Below are 22445 nucleotides of genomic sequence, written 5' to 3'. Positions count from 1 at the left end.
ACCACCACGCCAGCTAATTTTTGTATTTTTAGGAGAGAGGGGGTTTCGCCATGTTGGTCAAGTTGGTCTTGAACTTCTGACCCCAGGTGATCCACTCGCCTCGGCTTCACAAAGGGCTGGGATTAGAGTCAGTTGCCTGTTTTTTCTATTCCTGCCTACAACCTGGCTTGTAAGAGCAAGTCACAGTAAACAATTTGATTTTCCATCAGTAGCCAAATGGCCAATAGACCATTTCGGAGAATATTAGGCGATTGGACGCGGAATGCCGGTGTTGGGGAAGACCTTAGAGATAACCCAGTGAGACCCTCTCTCTTATGGGATGTGTGTGACCCACACAAGGTCACACAGAGCTGGGCCCCAGCGGGTGCCCATGCTCCTCACATACAATGCTGGCCTCGAGCCTTTGGTTCTTGAGAGTGGCACTTGCCCTCCTTTTGCAGGAGTCCTTCTCCCCTCATCCACCAGAGCCAGGTCCAATAAAGACCCTGGGGCAGAGGTCCTCCAGCTGTGGCCCACAGTTCCCCCACTGAAGGCCTCCCTTGGCTAACAAGCCTGAAGGGAAAGATGCCTGAAGAAAACCCACAGGAAGTCCACAGTGAGGTCCAGCCCAGCCCGGGTGAGGTTGCCCAGGGAACCAGGCACAACTCATCCTCCCGGCTCGCAGCAGCACCAGTCAGGGCTGGGTTTCTGGCCTCCTCGAGGGTGCTTTGCTTACTCTGGCAAAGGGAAATCAGGCACTTCTTCCTGCCAATTCTGGTCCCAGGGAAGCTTTGGACACTGTCCCCACCACCCCCTACCCACCACATGTTCAGTGATTGCTGCTACAGAGACTGGCCCAGCAGGTGCTCTACACTCCACACTCCTCCCCGTCCCACCGAGGCCTGGGTCCCCCTCCTGTGGGTGAGCTGTGCTCTCAGAGGTTCTGGCTGGCCAACCTCATAAAGCCCTTTGGGTTGGGAGGGGCTGTGGAGTAAGAAGGACAGGGGTTGGATCTCAGTTCTGTTCTAACAAGATGCCTGGACTTGAACTTGGGCTGGTCACACAATTTTATAAGGCAGCCACATCTATAAAATGTTACAGAATCACTACAAGGAGCCAATGGCCTAATTTATATGAAGGCACATTGTAAACCCTAAAGTCCACAGAGAAATAAGTACCGATATTACCACTCCCAAGTGTTTTACGCGGCCACAAAAGCCTCCTGCGATAGGGAAGTCTTATCTCAGTGTTTGCCAAACAGCTGACCGCCTACATCTATTTCAACAAGCTCCTAAGTGATTCTGATGCACACTAAAATTTGCTTTTCAGCAAAGAAGTGACTGTCATGGCAGGATTTCAGGCGCTGTGACAGTGGGGCTAAGGCGGTTGGGCGAGTGCTTTGGAATGGTGGACTTGAACCCTTGGATGTGGCCCTGTGGGAGGTGCCTACTTTGCAGAGTGTAAGGTTCAGCCCAAAGTCTCAGGGAATCTTCTCATCACCATCCCGAGACTAAGAAGGAGCCCAAGGCAGCTGATGTCTGTAGTGATGGTGTCCAGAGCCCCCTCACTGCAGGGGCCAGACAAGCTAGGAGGTGCTGGTCAAGGAAGGTCAGAAAAACACTCCAAGTCTTGAAAACATTGCTTTTTAAAAAAAGCATTATTTTTGGTGACTTGGAAATCAGAAGGGAAGACATACTGATCTGGGGACTCCTCTTCCATCAAAAAAGGCACACAGGAGGTAGCAGGTGCCTTCTCCAAGTATCCCTCACCTGCCTGGAGCAATGGCTGGGGCTCGGGATGGAGGCCCTGGCAGAAAGGGAAGGAGAAAAAGGCCTGGGGGGTGACTGATGAGACAGCTCCCTCCCCATCCCCCAGCAAGGCTGAGCTGGTCCTTGAAAACAGGTTCAGAAGGGAGGTGTGCCCACCTGAAAAGGTTATCTCCCCGCTGACCCTCAGCTCAACCAAGGCCAAGCAGGCCCAGCTCCCTCGACCCTCTGGCCTGCATGAGTTCAAGGGGCAGTTGCAGCCTGTCCTGGGAGTTCTGGGAGCAGAGTGGAGGGGACCGCCCTGCAAACCCCTTCCCTCGCCAAGGCCTTCAAGGAAGGATCTGACTCTCCCCATCTCTTCCTTGAGAAAGTTTGGTCCCCTGGGGAACCCATGAGACTCTCCCAGACCCTAAAACACTCCTGCCTCCACCTTGCCAAATCGTTACCATCTTCCAGCCTCAACCCACACCCCAACTCTTCCAGAAAGCCTTTCCCAATACATGCAGCCTGCACATCCCTCATTCTGGAACCATCCAGAACCCTTGCCCGGCACTTCCTATTACAGCCTCTTCATGTTGAAAGACACTTTGGAAGTGAAGAGCCTTCCAGATGTCCGATTTCATTGGGTCAGGCTTATAGCTGCAGGAATGTCTGCTTTTTTCACTAATAGTAATGATACTAAGAATGGCTACCAGCACTATGTGCTAGATCCTTGACATGAGAGAATTCACTTCGGTCTCTTAAGTAAGCTCATTTTATAGCTAAGGGAGTGGAGGCACAGAGAGGTCAAGCAACTTGACCCATGGCTGCAGAGCAGGTAAGTAGCCGAGCCCAGATCTGAAGCGGGGTTCCAATCTCCATCCCATCTCTTGCCTTCGCACTGGCCATTTCTGACTGGCTTACTATGGCTGCAGCTATGTCTGTCTCGTTGTCTTGGGTGCAGAAGTTTTATCTCATCCTTCCCTAGTAACATCTTCCTTCTCCTCCTTCCTTCCTCAAATGGCTGAGCACACAGTAGGTGCTTTCGAAGTTGTTGTTCCAAGATAGGCCACTGCTAGGGTGTGGGGACACTTCTGACACCAGGTGGCAGCATTGGCCAAAAGTTTTCTCCAAACTCTGGGTCTCGTCAGTCAAGTAAAAACTTAAAACGTTTATTTCTGGTAGAAATGATAAATACTTTGCATTAAAAATCTGGAATTCAAGTTTTCCTCGTACTTCATGCTCCCTCCCTGCCCCAGAACCTTACAAAAATATTTCTGTGTAGAGAGGGAAAGAGCTGGTGCCTGCTCTGGAGGCAACGTCCAGGTCCGGGAAAGGCACTCGTGGTCTGTGATCTGTCTCAGTGGTGGGGGGTCTCCACTCGCCCCACAGGCAGCCTCGGGGCCAGAGGTGAGAACATGCTGTAATCCAGCACAGGGGCTGCGTCGTGGGTCCCCAACAGCTCCTTCTTTGGGGATAGTGAGCCCCTTGTTGGGGAGTAGGAAGGGACTGAGGGGCCAGCTCCTTCCAGATGAGTGCATGGGGAGGGGAGTTGTGTCTGGGGAGGTGGGTGTTCAGGTATAGACTCCTTTTAGGGTCTAAACATTTAAGGAGTTCAACAGAACAACCATAGGCCACCACGTTTTGGCAGCTTGCAAGTGAACACTCCAGGGGAGATGCAGGAGGGAGGGGTGTAGATCTGGGGAGCCCCTCTCTCCTTCTCTGCCCGCAAGGAAGGCACAGGGCGGGAATGGGGGTGCCTTCATGAGACCCCCTGCCATGCCACACCCCTTTCACAGTCATGTGAGATGGGGTCAGAGGGGCCCAGGCTCTAGGGCCAGGGGAGTGGGGAGGGAGGGAAATAAGGCCTCAGGTGGGGGTTGTCACCCCCTCTAGTGGCTGGTGAAGAGCAGTGGGCCCAGAGCAGCCACCTGCCAGGTTGCTCCCACCCTAGCCTGGGTAGGGATCCTCATCCCAGAGACACAGCTGCCTCTGGGCCACGTAGAAGTCGAAGCTGTAGCTCTTCTGGCAGCTGCGGATGCCACACTTGTAGGGCGTGGGCCGGTCGCGGCTGTGGCAGTACTTGAGCATGCAGGGGTACCAGGCCAGGCTCAGGCCATAGCGGCAGACACACGGCTCCCCACGGTCCCCCACCTGCCCGCAGCGAGGCAGCTCCGCCTGCTCTGAGGCCTTGGGCAGAGCCTCGAACACAGAACTGTCCACACCTGGGGGAGAGAGGCAAGGATCAGGGAGGGAGGGAGGGAGGGAGGGAGGGGAGGAGCTCCCCTGGCCAGAGGCTGCTGCCATTCCCCACTTGGTCTCCTCTGTCATTCAACAGGCATTTACAGACACCTCCATTTCCAAGCTTGCCATGGGACACAGAGGTAAGACCTGGTTACTAGGCTCCTTCTTGCTGGGCTCATGGAAGAAACAGATTAAATGGGAATCACCCTCCTGTACGGCATCAACTGGGTGCCACGGGCTCTACTTACAGTACCTCCATCTATCACCCCATGGGCTAAGTATCATCATCCCTGTTTTACTGATGAGAACATCGACCCAGCGTTTAATGATCGGGTCAAGGTTTCAAGGCCTCCACTCGGCCACACTGCCACCCAGTGCTTTAAAAAATCACCATCCTGGAGTGTGCTGAGATCGAAGCGTGGGGAGACAAGGTTGGAAGTCAAGGAAGGCTTCTTAAAAAAGGTGACATCTGGCCGGGCACAGTGGCTCATGCTTGTAATTCCAGCACTTCAGGAGTCCGAGGCGGGTGGATCACCTGAGGCCAGGAGTTTGAGACCAGCCTGGCCAACATGGTGAAACCTCATTTCTACTAAAAACACAAAAATTAGCTGGGCACGGTGGCGGGCACCTATAATCTCAGCTACCCTGGAGGCTGAGGCAGGAGAATTGCTGGAACCCGGGCAGAGGTTGCAATGAGCCGAGATCGTGCCATTGCACTCTAGCCTGGGGGACAACAGCGAGACTCTGTCTCAAAAAAAAAAAAAGTGACATCTGAGTAGGGCTAGGCAGAGAAGGGCCAGCAAAGCACACCCACAGAAGGGCAGGGCAGGTCAGGGTGGCCAGGGCTTGGATCAAATGGGAAAGGGTGCATATTGGGGCGCTGGAGGAGACGGAAGGGACAGGCCCTGATTAGGCTCAGGGGCTGTATGGGAGAGGCCAGCTTCTGGAGGACGCTTAAGTCAAGCTTGCGGCATAGTCTGGGGTGCAGGCCATGGGGGAGGGTGTATGTGTGTGGAGGGCAAGACCACAGCTTGGCTGGGCATTTCTAAATCTGGGCCTGCCCTGGGAGGAGCAGGCATTTCTCCAGTGCTCAGCTGGCTGGCAGAAAGCACAGCCCTCTCCCCTCCACACAGAGGACCTGAGGGCAGTCCTGGGAAAGGTACCCAGAGAGGGGTCAGTGCTGAAGTCACAGAGGTCAGGAAGGCAGAGACCATGCAGCATGGAGAGGAGCTCCCAAGGATCTTGGGGCAGAGATGCCGGCACCAGGGAGGGCCCGAAGCTGATTTCTGAGAGGTGGCAGTGGAGGGGGGCAGGGTGTCCTTGTGCCCCACTCCCATGACGGAAGGTCCCATCTCTGTGTCCTCACTAAGGGCAGGGACAAGGGGAAGTACCTGGGAATCTCCCTTCACAGGGCCTAACAGAGTCCGTGTGCCCTGCCTGGAGTAGGGCCCTTTCCTCTGCCTGAATCTTCTCACTGAATAGTCACACAGGCACCACTTCCTCCAGGAAGCCTTCCCAGACCAACTGCAGCCTGCTTTGGGAGTCCCTCCCTGAACGCCTGTAGCCATCATGGTGCTCTATCACACTTAACTCTGTGCAGATCTACCCTGCAGGGGGACAGGAACTGAGTGTCTGCATCTCTGATTCCTGTGTCAATACATCCCTGTAGGTGTTCAGTAAATGTCTCCTGAACAAAGGAAAGGCTAATGACGAGTCTTGGCCAATGATGAGACTCGGCTAATGATGCCCCTGCCCTCCTCCACTGCTCTGTGCTGTCTCCCCGACCTCTTCCCTCCGCCCAGCAGCGGGCAGTGCCCAGCTCCCAGCCGACCTTGCTCCAGCCAGAACCGGACATCCTCCTGGCGGGTGTAGATGGCATCCATGGCCTCGGCACACACGTTGTGGAGATGGGGGCTCAGCAGGGCCCCCTGGCTGAAGTTGACAGCAACATCCATGTGCAGATGCTCCAGGCCCCGAACCTCCTCCGCCTGCCGCACTGCCCGGGGATTTTTCTGTGCGTGGGAGAGAAGCCACTCCTACCTGGCTTCAGAATGCTCCCTTTCCATCTTCCCCTGACCCTCCAGGTCAGGCAAGCCCAGGCTGACTGCCTTTAGAACGCTGGGGCCATCTGCAGGGTGGCAGCCCCACCCCTCTCCAACTGGCAGTGAAACTGATGCCTAGAGTACAGTCGAGCCTTTTCAGCTTCTACCCAGAATGGACGCTTCCCAAACTATGTGCTGGCCACTGGGCTGACCTCTGGGTCCTGACGGAGAATGCTGAGGTGTGGATGGGAGGTGGAGGTGGGTGGGCCAGGCAAGCTGTGCCAGGGCATATGACCTCTGGAATCACGTACTTTCCAACATCCAGGGAACCAAGTCCCTTTGGGAAAGCAGGCAAAGCGCAGGGGCGAGGAGGCCCCCAGGGCAGGCTCTGCTGGTCAGGCCAGGGAACTCAGATGAGGCTGGGGCAAGGCCCTGGGTCTAAGAAGACAGCAGGAGCAGGCCGGCAGCTTTGAGGGTCTTGAACACTTTATATATGTTAGCTCACTGAATTCCCCCATAACCCAGTTTCAATGAGAAAATTGTGGCTTTGAAAATAACTTGTCCAATGTCACCCAACTAATGAGTGACGGGGGAGATGTGATGCCTGATCTGACCTCAGAGCCCAAGCCTCTAGCCTGTCACACATGGGAAGGTGCTGGAACCAGACGGGAGAAATCTGAGAGTTGGGATTCAGTTAGCGATCTGCAGCTCTAGGGTCAGGTTTGGCCTGTGGCAAAATCAGGGGCTCAGGACCCCAGGGTGAATGGGGTACCAGGGATGAGGGCGAGTCAAGGGCAGTGGGTCCAGGAACAGCCTGAAGATGAGGAGCTGGGTGGGACGCTAAGGTTGGGGGATCAGAGCTTAGAGCTAGGCTGGCTGCAGGGGTCGGGTCTGCAGGTCAGGATCTGGGCCGGGTCTGCGGGTCGGGATCTGGGCCAGGTCTGTGGGACGGGATCTGGGCCGGGTCTGTGGGACGGGATCTGGGCCAGGTCTGCGGGTCAGGATCTGGGCCGGGTCTGTGGGACGGGATCTGGGCCGGGTCTGCGGGACGGGCCTGGGCCGGGTCTCTGGGATGGGATCTGGGCCGGGTCTGCGGGTCGGGAGCTGGGCCAGGCAGGCCTGGTGGGGCACTTACCTGCCGGAGCTTGGCCATGGCCTCACTGGGGATGATCTCATTGTGCTGCAGCTGGGTGACAAAGCAGAGGGCCTGGAACTGACTCTGCCCCTTCTCCAGCTCCCCCAGGATCAGGGCCCGGAAGATCTTCACATCCTGAAGAAGGGCAGGAGGATGGGAACAGCTGGAGGGTGCGGGACCTTCCCACTGGCCCACCGGGTGCTCAGCTTGGCCTCTGAAGAGGATGCCTGGACACTGCCGGGCAACAGACACCTCCCTCCTGCTGGTCTAGGAATTTTTATCTTTTGCATTTAAACCCGTGACTTAAAGAACACACCCCAAATGTTCCAAAGCCTCCTGGAAAATTGGCAAAGTGAACCACTAGAGTTTTTCCCAGCTGATGATTCCTCTGGGCAGAGCCCCTTAACGTCACCCTGATCAGGGTGGGTCAGGGCCTCTACAGGCACCTGACCAGGGCATCATGGAGGAGGGCTGGACTTTTCCAGTACCGATTCCAGAGTTCCTCTCTCTGACTTTTTTTTTTTTTTTTTGTAGTTGTAATGGCTAGAAATCTCAGACATTCTTATTCAGTAGATTTGGGGAGAGGTCTCAAGATGCCCTTGGTGCTTCTGATTGGCCAGGCTCCTGGCCACCGACCTCTGAGTGAGTGGGGTGGTGGGGCCGGGACGGGGTGAGGGCAGAGCGGGAGGCTGGCTGCAGCTGTTGCAGCCTTCCGGCCTGAGGGAGCTAGGATGCCTCGCCTCTTCCTTTCCCTCCCCACTTCCCCTTTCCCCCATGGGGTCGCTAATGGCATTGCCGCAGTCCAAGGGCTCCTTCCTGTTACTGACTCACTGTGTGAATGGGGGGTCTGCAGGAGGATGGAGGGAGTACAGCTGTAGGGTGGGCTGGGGCCCCCTTCCCTATCTGGCTGCTGGAGCCCTGTGCTCTGCCCACCTACACCGCTCACCACATGAGAAGTGACCCCTCGCCTTCTTACCCATCTCTGTGACTTGATTAACTCTGTTCCCAGTGAGAAGTTAGTGGGTCCCAGCCAGAAGTGGTCTACATCTGTCAAGACCCCTCCTGTGGTGGAGGCACTCTGGCCTCAGTGACCATTCTCTGCTGGGAACCCCTATGGCTCTGCACTGAGACTTAGAATGACAGCTCTGTGGATCATCTATTAATGCCTGGGCCCCAGCCCCCCACCACACAGTCACTGAGTACTTGCTGTACACCCGTGAGAACAGAAGTGTCTCAGCAACAGGCTCTGAGCGGCCCCCTTGGAGTCCAGTACAAGCAGCAAGGGACTCACAGCTCCGCCCCGAAGCTGCAATGTATTAGTGAGTCCTCCCGGATTTCCCCTAATTTCTCTGATGTGTAAAATGGGGATGATCCTAGTTATGTGACAGGGTTGTGGTGAGGACTAAGTAAGTTATCTGGAAGATTCTCACATGGGGTAAGCGCTAGCTGGGATTACTCTTGTAGGTGACCAGCAAGCATCGTAGGTGGTCTGCAACAAACGAGTGCATGTCATCTCATAAATGCCCATGTATTTCTGCAGTCCTTTAACTCTACACAGAGTTTCTCTTACTTGATTTTATTGTAAATGATCTCTGGAACAATGAGGTATGGAAGTATAGGGGGAGGTTTTCCAGAAAGGGAAACTGAGGCTCAGCTGTTGAGGAAGGTTCCATTAGGTTCCTTATGATCCCAGAGATTTGTGAGGAAGGTGAATCAGAGCTCAACTTAACCCCTGCTTCCTCTCAACAGGAAATCCCTTCTTGGTCATGATGCTGCAATCTCCTTGTCCTGCCAGCCTGGGCTATCTGATCTTCCCCTCACTCAGGTCGGCTGAGGAGAGACGGGAGGCTGCTCTGCCTGTAGCATATTCCATTCTGGGCTCAATTCCTGCCAGGTGAGACTTGATACCGGACTTCCCCTGCTAGAGCTTGGGCCAGGCCATGTCCCTGGCAGGATCCCCCAGGAAGGATCCAAAAACCACTTCCCCGGTATTTTCAGCTCTGACTCTTTGGAGAGAAGTCTATCTGGATATTCACAGCATCTTCTCCAATACCGCAGGTGCATGAAATACCTGGAAGTCTCAGGGCTGCTCAGGGGTCTCTTTGCTTGGTGACATCGCCTGACTACCATTGGCAAGAGAAGGTATTTGAACTTTCAGACCAGACTAGAGGATGAAAGAACTCTATCTGAGCTTTTTTCCTGCTTCTATATTAATAATGTCATCAATGACAGTAACAAAATGCTGTCACAATGGGAACTGACTGGGGGTGCAGGAAGGGAATGATAATTTCTCACTGAGAGGATTCCCTCTGTATCTCCTATTTGTATAGGAAAAAGAGTTATTGAAATTTATAACTAGAAGAGAAAAAACATTGTTTCCATGGGTCAAAAGCATGTATGATCCTCTTTAAAATCCTTACAACGGGCGGTAGGAGCTATGATTGTTACCGAGCTTGGATTGGGTAACCTGCTCAAGGTCATGGACTAAGAGGAAACATAGCCAGGATCTTAACCCAGTCTGACTTCAAAGCCTGAGCTCTCTTAACCAGAATGCATAATTGCCTCTTGGATCAGCGAGTCTCATCTCCTTGATGCTCAGCTAAAGAAACCGGAACTCGGGCACACAGAGGTTGTGGGGTCTGCCCTTGATGCCTGGGCTGGCCAGCGGCAGAGGTGGGATTAGGACCTGCTCCCCATCATGCCCATCTGGCGGCAGCCTGCCTTAAGTCCCCCTTGGGAATGTGGCAGCTCTGGCTCGTGGTTCCTGCAACTAACACCAATAAGAGGAGAAGAGGAGGCAGGAATACCCTTCTAACCCACCTGCCTGCCCTGCCAGGACTTTTTTTTTTTTTTTTTTTTTTTTTTTTTTTGGAGAAGTTTTTTCTTTTTTCCGGGGGGGGGGGGAAGTTGGCCATTCTGGCTCGGTTCCAAATGTTGGACTTACAGGGACCTCTGCCCCATCTTCTGCTATGGACTATGAATCCAAATCCCATCTCACTTTCTATTTTATAGAACAGGCATTCCGTCACCCAGGCTGGAGTGCAGTGGTGCAATCTCGGCTCACTGCAACTTCCGCCTCCCAGGCTCAAGCAATTCTCCTGCCTCAGCCTCTGGAGTAGCTGGGATTACAGGCATGTACCACCATGCCCGGCTAATTTTTGTATTTTGTAAAGACAGGGTTTCACCAGGTTGCCCAGGCTAGTATCGAACTCCTGACCTCGGGTGATCCGCCCGCCTCAGCCTCCAAAAGTGCTGGGATTACAGGCATGAGCCACTGTGCCCAGCCCTTTCGTCCTATTTCCCCAGAAAAGCACATTCCACTTGCTGATTCCTGAGAAGGAGCGGGCAGCCCTACTTTCTGGGTCTATTTGGTAACAGGGCTCCATCATCCTGACCAGCGTCACTCCCACTTTCCACTCCTCGCACCTCAGACTCCCTGGCAAGGTTCTGGGGCCCCCCTTCCTCCAACCTTCACAGGGAAGGGTGAAAGTCCCCTCAGATGCTAAGCCCAGGCCAGATGGAAGCCTGGCTCCCAGCCTTCCTCCTTGCCCAGGAATCTGTTGGGATGATGTACTTCATGTGGCCTAACACCTAAAGCAGATGCTTAGCTGGGGGAGAGCCCGTGACAGGGGCTGTGGGCAGGCTCCCGAGGCTCAGGACCCAGGCTAGGGCCCCCAAGACGGGAAGTTGTTATAAGGCTCCTTCTCTCACAAGCTTCCAGGAACCTCCAGCCTACCTGGAAGAACTGGAGTATACCACATCCAGGGCCAGGATCTAGGCCACGCAGAGGGTGTGGCAAGTACCCCAGGGAAATAGTGTTTGCTAGGGTCCTCGTCTGTAGTTTTAAGTAAGGAATAGGTGGGCTCTAGGATAGCACAGAATTTAAGAACAAAGGCTCTGGAGCCAGTGTCACCCATGTTCAGATCCTGGATTTGCCTCTGCTGGCCACATAACCTTGAGGGGATTTACTTAACCTCTCTGTACCATGGTTTCCACATTGGCAAGATGAGTAAAACGACAGTATCTACCTCGAGGGACTGTTGCAGGGAATAAATGAGTGAAAGGTTTCAGAACACAGTGGGCTGAACTTTCAGTTTCTCTCTTGCTGCTGCAATTCCTGGCCCTATGTCTGCCTTGCTCCAACTGAAATCTACTCCACTCCTGAAGACCCAGGAGCCAAGATTTTTCTCTTCTAGATGTACCTACGGCCTAGACAGGTCAGGTGACTCCTCTGGGGCTTGCAAGTAATCAGCCAATCAGTGGGAGAGCACTGATTAGCATGACCTGGGGCAGGGCCTTCACAAGCACCTGGGCAGGGGAGTGGCCTTGGCCAAGACACAGATTCCTGTTTTCCAGGGGATGGTGGAGGAGGCTGACTTCTGAGAACTCAAGTCAGCAAACAACAGGCCTAGGGTTGAGGTTTACTCCAAGTGCAATGGAGGTAAAGGGTGGATGAGGGAGTGCTTGTTGTCCCTTTAAGGTTGGGGCTGCGGGTGGCATGAGGGAGGGAAGACTTTGCACAGTGAGGGACGCCTCATTGGCCCTTGACAGTTAAAGGATGGAGGGCTTTCCAGCAATGAGGCATTTACAGAAGACAGCAAGGCGTGAGTCTCCCAATGCCCCACCCAATCATCCCTCCATGCTACTATCACCCGAGTGGCCGAATGCCCTTCAAGGGCTCCCTTTGTCCTCATCAGAAAGCCTACCCCCAGAGCCTGGCATCCTAGGTCCCTGCTCACAGCAACTGTTGCACTTCCCACGCACTGAACCGAAGAGCTTGTAGTTACCAGGATGAGCGATGCTGTGTCACCCCTAGGCCTTTCCGTGAGCAGGTTCCTCTGCCGGGATGCTGAGCTGCCTACAGCTGTCTCAGCTCACAAGCGACCCTCCTCTGGCTGCCCTCCCAGTGCTGCCCTCACCAGCCCTTCTGCAGAGTTGGCCAATCCCAGTCACTGCCTCTAGAGCGTGAATCCCGCTGTCCGCTCCCACTGTGTTTGCGCGGACCTCTTTGTCTTTCTTTCCAGACTCAACTTCTTGAGCCGGGAAAAGTGGCTTGCTCGAAGTGCATCCCTGCCCCCTGGAACACAGCACATGCTCAATAAACATCTGATAAGGAATACACGAAGGATGAATGAACAACAGCATGGAAGAGTTCTCAGAGAAAAGTGGTGGGAATGTACTAGGGGAGGAGGGGGAGGGCAGTGAGTGCTGATGAGGCTGGCAAGGGGCCAGGACACAAGCAGGACGCAGGGTCTGAACCATGCTGAGGAGTGGGAGGCTTCCTCTTGTACCTCCCTGGAAGTCATTGGTGGGTTTGAGCCTGGGGCGACATGAAGGACCTGTGGTTTGGAGCTGAATCAGACTCCGCCTGAGGTTGTGAGAGTGCCTTGGATCTCAATGCCCCAGGCAGATGGTCTCTGTCCTCACGGAGCACCTTCTGCCCAGGCAGTAAGTCATCCAGGCCCTCTGTGACCTGCCTCTGGCTCAAGAGCAGCGACTCTAGCCTATTCACGTGGTGGCCCTGGGGTCTGTCGCACAGCTGGGGCTCAATGCTTAGTAGCTGGAGGAACGAATGAATGTTCTAGGGCCTCCATCAACTCACTGGCCTCCAATGTGCAGACACTCTTTCTTCTTGGTCTTGCCTGTAGCTGGGCTCCTGCAGGCTGGTAGCGCTACAGCTGCTATTTTGGCATCTAGAAGGTTTAGGGGATCATCTAGTTCATGGCCCAGTGAGGTTCCAGCAGGGAAGTAACCTTCATGAGTCACACAGTGGCAGAGCCAGGGCCAGAAGCCCAGACCTCCTGACTCTGAGTCCAGTGATCTTCATGCTCATCCTGGCTCCCCACTGTAGCCCTTGTCCAGATACTCAGTTCCTCCCTGTGCCCATCCCAGCCATGCAGTCTGACTGGGATCCACCTGTGTCTCCAGAGGGAAGGCTGCTCTGGTTCAGCTGCACTGGGGGAATGCGCTGAGAGACGGCAGAGCACCCCTGGGCAGACATGCTGTGCTCAGCACTGAGGGTGGGGAGGGAGCCCCTGGATCCCAGGGGATAGCGGGGCTGTCACACCAGCCCTGACTGGCTTCCACACTCAGATAACATTGGGAAGAATGAAACAGGCTGTTTGGCCACAGCCTCAGCCGCTGTTCCTGGGGGTTATGTTACTCACGGCCTAATCTGAACTGACGCACAGGCTCACACGGCTTCCCCATTTGCGCACACCATCCTCTTTCACAGACAAGCTGGGTCTCAGTCTCCTTCCTGCAAGGTCTCCCAGTGGCTCCTGTTCCACATTCCCATTCCCTCCACAGGGGTGCATCTGGGCCTGTCTCCTCCCTCAGTCTCCCCATTCCGAGGGGAGGCCTGCCTGCAGGGGAATGGAAAGCAAAGGGGGCCAGAGCAGCAGACCGCCCCTTCCCTCCACACCCTGCTTCCAGCCACCACTGTCCAGTGCTGGTCATGGCCCAGGCTGCAGGTCATCACTCTGGGGCCACACAAAGCCACTTGCCCCCCTCCCACTCTTCCAGCCCCCTTGCTCCTGGACAGCTGGCGCTCTCTCCTGGGAGTGTCCTCTGCCATCCTGGTCTCCTTCCTGTCACACCAGAGAGCGTGATTCTGGGGCCCAGGCTGAGCCAATCTAAATATTTATTCCTTTGCTCCTGGCTGGGGCTGCTTTATGGCTAGAGAAGGGGCTGGCTTCGCTGGGCTGGGGAGGGGAGAGGGGGTTTAGCCTAGAGAGCCAGTCAGGAAGCAGTGCCTTCCTAGCCCCACGGCAAAGCTGGAAGCACCCTGGCTGCTCTGCCCAGGCTTCTCGAGCAGGAACGGGGTGGATGGATTCCACCCAAAGCCAGGCCACGCACATCCCGAGGCCAGTGCCCAGGGACCTAGGCTGCCCCATGATGAGAGATGCCAGCATCCCCTCAGGGCTAGGCCTGGACAGAGGCTGCTTGTCATGGGGCATTAGCACAACCACTCACACAGAGCAGTGCTCCTGCTCGCAGCCCCTCCCCAGAACAGTGCTCTGTCAGCCGAATCCCAAAGGTCACCACTGTCCTGACTGCCGCAGGAACAATGTGAGGCTTTATGTGGATCAACTGTGCCCCACTGTGCCGCTGACTCAGTGCTCCTAAGATGGGTCTCCATGCTTCCCTCTCACCCACATTCCCAGCCCTGATGCCTCCCTTGCTCCCTGCCCTTTATCTGAATCCCTAGTGGCAGCACTTCAACACTTGCCAACTTCAAGGATGTTAGCTCCTCATGATGCTTTGGTCCCTACAGCAGAAAAGCAGCAGCTGCAGCAACATGCTTAACGGTGGGGTAGAGGGACCTCCCAGCCTGCGGGCACTGGCACCTCGCTCCTCACATGCCCACGCGGGCCTCTGTTCTGCAAAGGGCCTCTTAGTCACTGCGCACACTGAGCCCCGAGCATCACACTGTTGTCTCTGGTGTATCAGCAAGGAGCCTGGGGCTCAGAGAGGTTAAGTGACTTGCCAAGTCACACAGGAAAAAACGTACGTAGTGATTGCTCACCAGTATCTGTGAGATATTTTCTTTTCTTTTCTTTTTTTTAATTATTATTATACTTTAGGTTTTAGGGTACATGTGCACAATGTGCAGGTTTGTTACATATGTATCCATGTGCCATGTTCTTTTATTTTCTTTTTTTTTTTTGAGATGGAGTCTCACTCTGTTGCCCAGGCTGGAGTGCAACGGTGTGATCTCAGCTCACTGCAACCTCTGCCTCCCCGGTTCAAGTGATTCTCCCACCTCAGCCTACAGAGTAGCTGAAATTAGAGGCACACACCACCATGCCTGGCTAATTTTTGTATTTTTAGTAGGGACAGGGTTTCACCATGTTGATCAGGCTGGTCTCGAACTCCTGGTCTCAAGTAATCTGCCTGCCTCGGGCCTCCCAAAATGCTGGGATTATAGGCATGAGCCACCACACCTGGCCTTGGTGAGATATTTTCTAAACTCATCCCCCTCACCCAGCTCCCCAAGAGGCCATGCAGGGGACAGAGGAGTTGCAGGCATGGCCAAGTAGCCAACACTCCATCCACTGGAGGTAAGAGCGTGGGGGAAGTGGTCCAGCCCACGTCTGTACAAATGAGGGTCTCTGTGGATTTGTTCCTCTGCACCAAGGCTTTTTCCAGCCTCCTTCTCCCCTCCACCTCCCTCCCCAGGGTTCTTTAGCCTACTGGAAGGAGCCCACTCATGGTACCATGGCAGACAGGCAGTCAGGATATACTGGAAGGAGCTCTGGGTCCTAATCTGGGGTCATCAGCTGCTTGATCTTGTCAGCCTCACTTGAGAGCTCCAGGCCTCAGCCTGCACATCTACACAGAGAGGCACCATTTGCCTCCTGCTGTCTGTGGCAGTGAGGATCAGATAAGACCATGTGTGATGTGAGGGACTGCTCAATGGGTGACCTCCGGACCCTATGCGATCCTCACTTCAAGGCTGGGCCCTCTGCCTGCAGAACACGAGTCTGTCCTAAGTTTATCTCCACCACCTCTCTGTGCCTTGGGAAGCCTGGGAGGGAACTAACTCACTCTCCCCATCAGCTTCCCAGCAGGATCCTCCATTATCCCAGGTGGCAGTCTTCATGGCCTACCGGGATCTTTTGCTAGGACTCCACCTGGACATAGCATTCGGGGGTGGGAGATGCTGGCCAAGCTCCAGGGAGGGGGTCTGAACCCTCAGGCAGGGCTGCCCATCCCTAATCTAAGGAGGAATTCCTCACACACAGAGGAGGGACAGGTGTTAGACCCAGGAGCCCCGTGTCAGTGAGCCTGGTCATTCCATCTGGCAACTTCTTGTAAATACCTGTGAAGAAATGCTCTGAGCTCCAGAAAAGTCTGGGCCTCTCCTGAAAGCACCTCCACTGCCTTCTCCTCCCCAAGGAGACTTTCCATCCATCAGAGGCCTCCATGCCAAATCTTAAGGGTGCTAACACAGACAGTGTAGAGACAGACTGGGCCCTGAAAGCTTCTCAGTCCCACATCTATGTGCTGTGATATCTCCCTGGGATACACGTTCTTAGGTGGCGACGTGGACATTGCACATTCCACATCTTCACTGACTGCACCTCAAGGCTTCCCGTGTTGCTCCCCTATCCCCAGACCAGGCCCCCCGGCACAGGGGCTCTAGCATTCTTTGGACTATCCCTTCCTCTGGCTCCCACTCACTCATCAGTGCCCAGGACAGGGCTCAAGCTTCCAACCTCCATGGGTCCTCGTCCCGTTGAAGTGGCCCTGAGCTGACTCACACAGCTGTACGGTTCCCCTTATCTTGCTTATTCCCTCCAAGGCTCTGGCTGTGGGCCTTCAGGATCCCCTCTTTCCACACTTTTGGAGTCTGTGTCTCCTTATCCTCCCTGATGCTGGGAGAGGAAAGGGCCCCCCACCACTCACCACCCTGATGCCATCACACATGTCCTTCTTCATGTCTGTCAGTATCACCCTCCCCATCCGGTCAGCCCCAAGGCAGGCAGCCTGGAGTGCGACTCATCCTCTTCCCAGCTTTTGGCCACTCGGACTGGGGGACAGAGGTAAAAGAGCAATTGGCAGGAATACCAGCTTCCAGGAGGTGGACCAGGAGGGCTGTCAAACAGCCAGGTTAGAGAGAGGGGACAGTGACACACCTATGATTAGATATGCCAGTGATTATGTACATCCAGGGCTAATTACACCCATAGGATGTGGAGTATAAAGGAGAGTGCTGCCCACCGAGGGTGGCTGTGAATTAGTTTGTGTACTGAGGGCACACAGCATTAGGCCCAAAGTATATGTGCTGCTCAAAACACATTAGGATTAGTGTGGGTAAGAGGACAGGTTTCAAATATGTGACTGAGTTTGGGCCCTACCTTCATTTAAGCTGACCTGGCTCCTTCTCCAGGTTCCCTCCCCTCCCCTAGAGCAATTGTGCCAGTGGTTTCCAAACTTTGCTGCACACTGGAATCACCTGGGTTCTTTTGTCACCCAGTCTGGAGTGCAGTGGTGCGATCCTAGCTCACTGCAACTTCCGCTTCCTGGATTCAAGCGATTATCCTGCCTCAGCCTCTTGAGTAGCTGGGACTACAGGTGCATGCCACCATGCCCAGCTAATTTTTTTTATTTTTTATTTTTTAGTAGAGATGGGGTTTCGCCATATTGGCCAGGCTGGTCTCGAACTCCTGACCTTGTGATCCGCCTGCCTCGGCCTCCCAAAGTGCTGGGATTACATCACCTGAGTTCTTTAAAAGAAAAAACAAAACCAAAACGACGGCTGCCTGACTCCCGTCCTGAGAGATTCTGATTTCACTGGTAGGGTGTGCAGCCCAGGCACTGGGAGTTTTCAAAGCTCCCCAGGTGATTGTGAGGTGCGGCAAAGCTGGGAGCCACTGAGCTGTGGCATTCCTTCAGAGCTGTGGCATTCTTTCAGAGCTGTGGCTCAGTCAGCCTGATGGCTTTCACTCAGCTTCTGGGCAGGGCTTGCAGTAATGCATGATGGCCATTTGATAGCTCCAAGCTACTGAGTCTGCAAGCCTCACCTGGGCTCCAGGCTATGTGTCCTCCAGTGGGCTGATGACTGTGACTGCTCTGCTGCGTCAAGGTCCAGGGTGGTAGCGTGGGAAAGAGTTAGACTGTCGGAACTCTGACACGGGTAGAGGCAAACGGGTGGGAAAGGCTGGAGAGAGGGGGCTGGATAGGGTTGGGAATCAGACAGAGGCCTTGGTCCCATCCCACACGGGGGCGTTCACTGCTGCCCTGGGTGGACTGTCAGGACAAGGATGGCTGCTCCTGCGCTGAGGGGCTGGCCAGCAATTTTGGAACTTCAAGGAGAAGGTTACAATGAAGAGCTCAAGGCTCCTCCAGGGTTAGTACTGACTTTTCTGCATGACCTTGGGTCTGTTGTTCAATGTCTTTGAGTCCAAGTTTAGCAGAGAGGATCCTTGCTGAAATGCTGTGTGAGGCACAATTAGCGAAGCTAACGGCTCCTATGTCTTGAGCACTTAACATAGTATCTAATACATAGTGAGTATGTCATAGGCACTACTAACCGTGGGATATGTGCTATTATTATCCCCACTTTACAGATGAAGAAATGAAGGCCTGGAGAGATCAAATAGCTTGCCCAGGGTGAACCTGCTAATAAGTGGTAAACCAAGTCTGTCTCATTCAGGTCTGGACTGCTTCTCTCCAAAGTGATCGAATGGCAAACATCACTCTTCCCAAGTAGATTAGGACTTTTCCCAAACCACTGCAAATGAGTTTGGTACAAGAAACACAAAAAGCACGACTTCCCAGGCTGGAGTGCAGTAGCAGAATTGCAGCTCAGTGATTTTTCTGCCTCAGCCTCCTTGAATAGCTGGGACTACAAGGCACACACCAGCGTGCTCAGCTAATTTTTAATTTTTTTGTAGAGACCGGGGTCTCGTTTGGCCTGAAGATTTCGTATTCCCAGTTTCAAGCAATACGCCTGCCTCAGCCTCCCCAATTCCTGGGATTACAGATGTGAGCCACCACACCCAGCCCAAGTCTTTTTCTTATAGGAAAAATCATTCCTTCTAGACCGAACTTTGTTGTGGAAATCTGACAAAGACTATGAGGCATGAGGCCTTGAGAACTGAGAGGTGACCCACCCTAGAAGGATTTGGACATAAAAGCTGCTGTGGCCAGTGCAGGCAGTGAGTGAGTGGCCTGGGTGAGGGTAAGGCTATTCTCCCCCACACTGCACTCTCCAACTCCACCCTGTCCTAGGCCAATGGAGAAACCTGGAGTTAAAGGGACTTGGGAAAGCTGGTTTCCTTTCTGTGTCTTCCACTCCCAATTCCCTCCCTTGCTGATGAAATTGGAGATGCCAGACGTGGGTATGAAATGGTAGCTTCTGGGTCAGAGGCTAACCTGAAAATCAGACTTCAGAAAACTGGGTGGAGGTCTGAACCACTGTAGGGATTCAAATGAGGTGCTCGCAATCTCCAAATGCATTTTCTAACTGGGCAGTCAGATGCCCAGCATACCCTCACTCCAATCCCCAGCACCCCACCCCCGCCATCAGCCACTACTGCCATCACATCACAGCTGCCTGGCACTTCTTAGCCTCTCCCTTCAGATCACAGCAATAAAAACCTTCCAGCTGTAGCTAAAGGCTATAAAAGCTCAGCCCTACCCATTGCCTTTCACTGTCCTGGCCACAGCCAGGGAAGTCTCTCTGCAGGATTCTAGTGCAGCCACAAGATGATGTCCAGTGGGCAGTGGGGGTGGGAGCCTCACAGCCTGGCCTAAGGCTAACTTTCAAGGACAAAGGGCTTGGACAGAAGATTAGATCCCCAATTCCTGATGGATCCAGCCACTAACATAGATTTTTCAGGAGCAGAACACACTTGATAAAATTCTCCTAAGATTTAGGTGGGGAGGCAGGGTGCTGAAGCCAACCCTATCAGCTTCCCTCTCTCTCAACCTGCATCTGAGAGCCTAGCTTAGGCCTGCTGAGTAAGGATGGGCTACAAAGTCTTCCCATTTGTGAACGCTCACTACCCCACCCCCCCCATCTGCCTGCTTATGTCCAATGTCAGTGACAACTCTGTGGCCCTGGGGCAATCAGCGGTCAAGCCTCACCCCCCCGACCCCACCCCCCTCTAGCGGTCAAGCCCAACCACTCACCCTGCTAACTATGGCAATCTGGCTGGGTCCCTAACTGACTCCCCAAACTCCGCCACCTCTCCTCTAAAGCGCCCTGTCTCTACGAGGGAGGAAAGACAGGCAGCTTCAGCAAGGGTCCCCGGGGCCTGGGGCTCCCCCAGCTATCGAATCTGCTTCACCCCTGCACTCCCCCAGGGACAGAGCCTCACAGGGCCTTTCTTTAGCTGGGGGAAGGAGACAGAACACTCCTTTTGAATACCTAAGACTCACCCACCCTCTTTTCCTCCAGCTTTCCTGCTGCTGGGTCACTGTTAGTCACTCACCATCCTTCCAGGCCCATTTCCTGATAATCCCCCAGCCCCCTGGGTGCAAGGCCCTTCTTGTTCCCTCCACCACACACATACACACACACACACACACACACACACACACACACACACACACGAGCGGGCTAGTCTCTAACTCCCTAACCCTAATCTGGGCCAAAATAGTGGGGTTGGCTCGCTTCTCTGCCAGGCAGAGTGAAGGGCAGCACTTCTCCCAGAGGGAGGGGGCCTCAGCTGGGGTCTCTCTCCAGGATCCTCCTGCTGCAAGCCCCCCAGCCTTCCAGACCAAAGAGGAGACAGGGCTTCTCCCGGCTTGAGAGGGACCAGGGGCAACCAGCTCTCCCCAGAAAAGTGAAACAGAGGGAGAGGTGAAAGAGGGACTCCAAAATGTCAGGGCTGGGAGGCCTCGCAGACCCCTCAGTGCCCTGTACAGGGGTGAGAAGCCAGGCCCACAGAAGGAAAGAGACTTGCTTGCTCTAGATCACACAGCGAGAACCCACAGTGAGAGCCCACAGTGAGAACACTTCGCCTAGGACTTTCCCACTAGAGAACACGGGAATGACTCCGAGAAGGGAGTCCAGTCGTTAGTAGGAGTTCTGAAGGAGGGTTAGCACCTGGGGGGCTCTGGGAGCGCTGGAGGAGGGAGTGAGAAAGGGCAGCAGAGGGGTTCTTTGGAGAGAATGAAGGGGTGGGCCCTGGGGAGTGGGCAAAGTGGTGTAGAGAAGAGCCCGGCGTGACCTTGGGCCAGCCGCGTCTCCCTCCTGGGCCCGTCTTTCCGTCTGCAGGCAAGAGGGCGCCTGGGATCCCGGGGGGCTCAGGCTTGAAGGTGCCACCCCGGCGAGTGAGGGCGGCTCACCTTCTTGAAGTCGGCGGTGAAGGAGACGAGGGTGCCGTCGGGCTTGCGCAGCTCGAGGCTGATGCTGTCGGCGTTGCTGTCCGCCTGCAGGCTCTCCTCGGTCACCTGGCCGTCCGGCAGCCGCACGCGGACCCGCAGCTCGGCCGACGCACCCGTTCCCAGCAGCGGCGCGAGCAGCGGCAGCAGAAGCAGCAGCGCAGGGCGCGCCAGGGGTACCCCGGGAAGGCGCATCCCCGGGGGCCGCTGCCGTCCGCGGCCCCGGCGCGCCGCGTGGGGGCGGGGAGAGGCGCAGGCAAACTTCGCCCAAAGTTGGGGGCTAGTTCGGAGCGCCCGGGAGCCGCTCCGCCGGGGGCCTTGGCTGCGGGGTCGCCCGCGAGGTGGCACGGACGCACGTGGGTAGCACTCGGCAGCGCGCCCCCGGCGGCCCCGAGGCGGAGACGGCGCTGCCCCGGCGCGGCTCCGCGGCCCCGGGCTCCAGCGCTGCGAGCCTGTGTTTTGCACTTTTCATTCAATCCCACCCCCCGTCACTTCCTTCAGAAAACAGAAACCACCAGGACCCGCCTTAAAGAGACCGCGCACCTCGCGGCCCTTAAAGGGCCCGCGGCTGGTCTCCGCGCTTCGGCGTTGGCCGGACAGGGGCGGGGAGAGGGGGCAGCGGCTCCGCGGCTTTGTGCGAGCGGCCTCCTCGACCTCCCTCCCTCCCGGCCGCGCGGAGTCAGCGACCCAGGCGGTGTCAGAAGTTTGCTCTCCCGGCAAATCCCTTCCTTCCAGCAGGGGCGGGACGGGTGACTCTTCCCCCGCCCTACACCGCCACCCCCCCGCCCCCACTTTTTTTGGCTTGCTCTTGTGCCACGTGGATGAAATAATCTGGCTTGGATTTTTAGGGGTTTTGTTTGGTTTTTCAGTTTCTCTGACAGCGAATTTCTAAAAAGCTTCTGCAAAATCAGACCTCGCTTCGCACTCTGCCTTTTCCCTGCCCCACCTTGGGAAGGTGGATCGGGGGTTCTCGCCCAGCTTTGCCACCGCCAGGTGTTAGACCTTGATGGGTCAGGTTACCCATTGGGACGCGGCCCTCAGGTTTTGTGAGCCCCTGTGCCTCTTTCCTTTTCAGTCCTGCCTCCCGTGCTTCCCGCTTTCACGGCCTTTCCTCAGTCCTGCCCACCACCGCAGACCCGGTTCTTTCAATCATAGACTGTGCAAATCCAGGGAAATGTTAGATTCCAGGTCACTTGGGAGAATTTCCAGGGACTCGGGACGCTGGCGCTCCAAGACAGTGGTTTTCCCACAAGCCACAAGGAAACATGCGTGCCCTGCGGTGCACCCCAACAATGAGGACGGTGAAGACCAGGAGATCTGGATTGCTGCCTCCTCTGATTAGTTGTGGAATTTAGGCACGTTTTAAAAATTCTTTGGGCTTAAGTGTCCCCCTGTGTATCGTGGAAGCTGCTCAGACCTACAGTGTCCTGCTAGTCCCAGGCAAGGGAAAAAGCCCCAGGA

General features: G+C 55.1%; 1 protein-coding gene across 1 annotated transcript; it reads right to left on the bottom strand.

Annotated features, from left to right (window-relative positions):
* Nucleotides 1-2874: 2874 nt before the first annotated feature.
* OAF (out at first homolog) lies at nt 2875-21432 on the bottom strand. Its single transcript, XM_032167712.2, has 4 exons — nt 20949-21432; nt 7146-7280; nt 5800-5980; nt 2875-3949 (listed from the first exon to the last, which is right to left on the bottom strand). The coding sequence occupies exons 1-4, from the start codon at nt 21177-21179 to the stop codon at nt 3675-3677; spliced, it is 822 nt and encodes a 273-aa protein (XP_032023603.1). The 5' UTR covers nt 21180-21432; the 3' UTR covers nt 2875-3674.
* Nucleotides 21433-22445: the final 1013 nt, after the last annotated feature.

Source organism: Hylobates moloch, unplaced genomic scaffold, assembly GCF_009828535.3.
Source record: "Hylobates moloch isolate HMO894 unplaced genomic scaffold, HMol_V3 SCAFFOLD_11, whole genome shotgun sequence".
NCBI classification, from domain to species: Eukaryota; Metazoa; Chordata; class Mammalia; order Primates; family Hylobatidae; genus Hylobates; species Hylobates moloch.
This window is presented reverse-complemented; position numbering and strand designations above follow the sequence as displayed.

Excerpts from the sequence above, each read along its gene's own strand:
- OAF (XM_032167712.2), bottom strand. The coding sequence starts at position 21,179 with ATGCGCCTTCCCGGGGTACCCCTGGCGCGCCCTGCGCTGCTGCTTCTG. Across the intron at positions 5,981-7,145 it reads CCATGGCCAAGCTCCGGCAG|AAAAATCCCCGGGCAGTGCG; the intron begins GTAAGTGCCCCA and ends TCCCACGCACAG. Across the intron at positions 3,950-5,799 it reads CCGGTTCTGGCTGGAGCAAG|GTGTGGACAGTTCTGTGTTC; the intron begins GTCGGCTGGGAG and ends TCTCTCCCCCAG.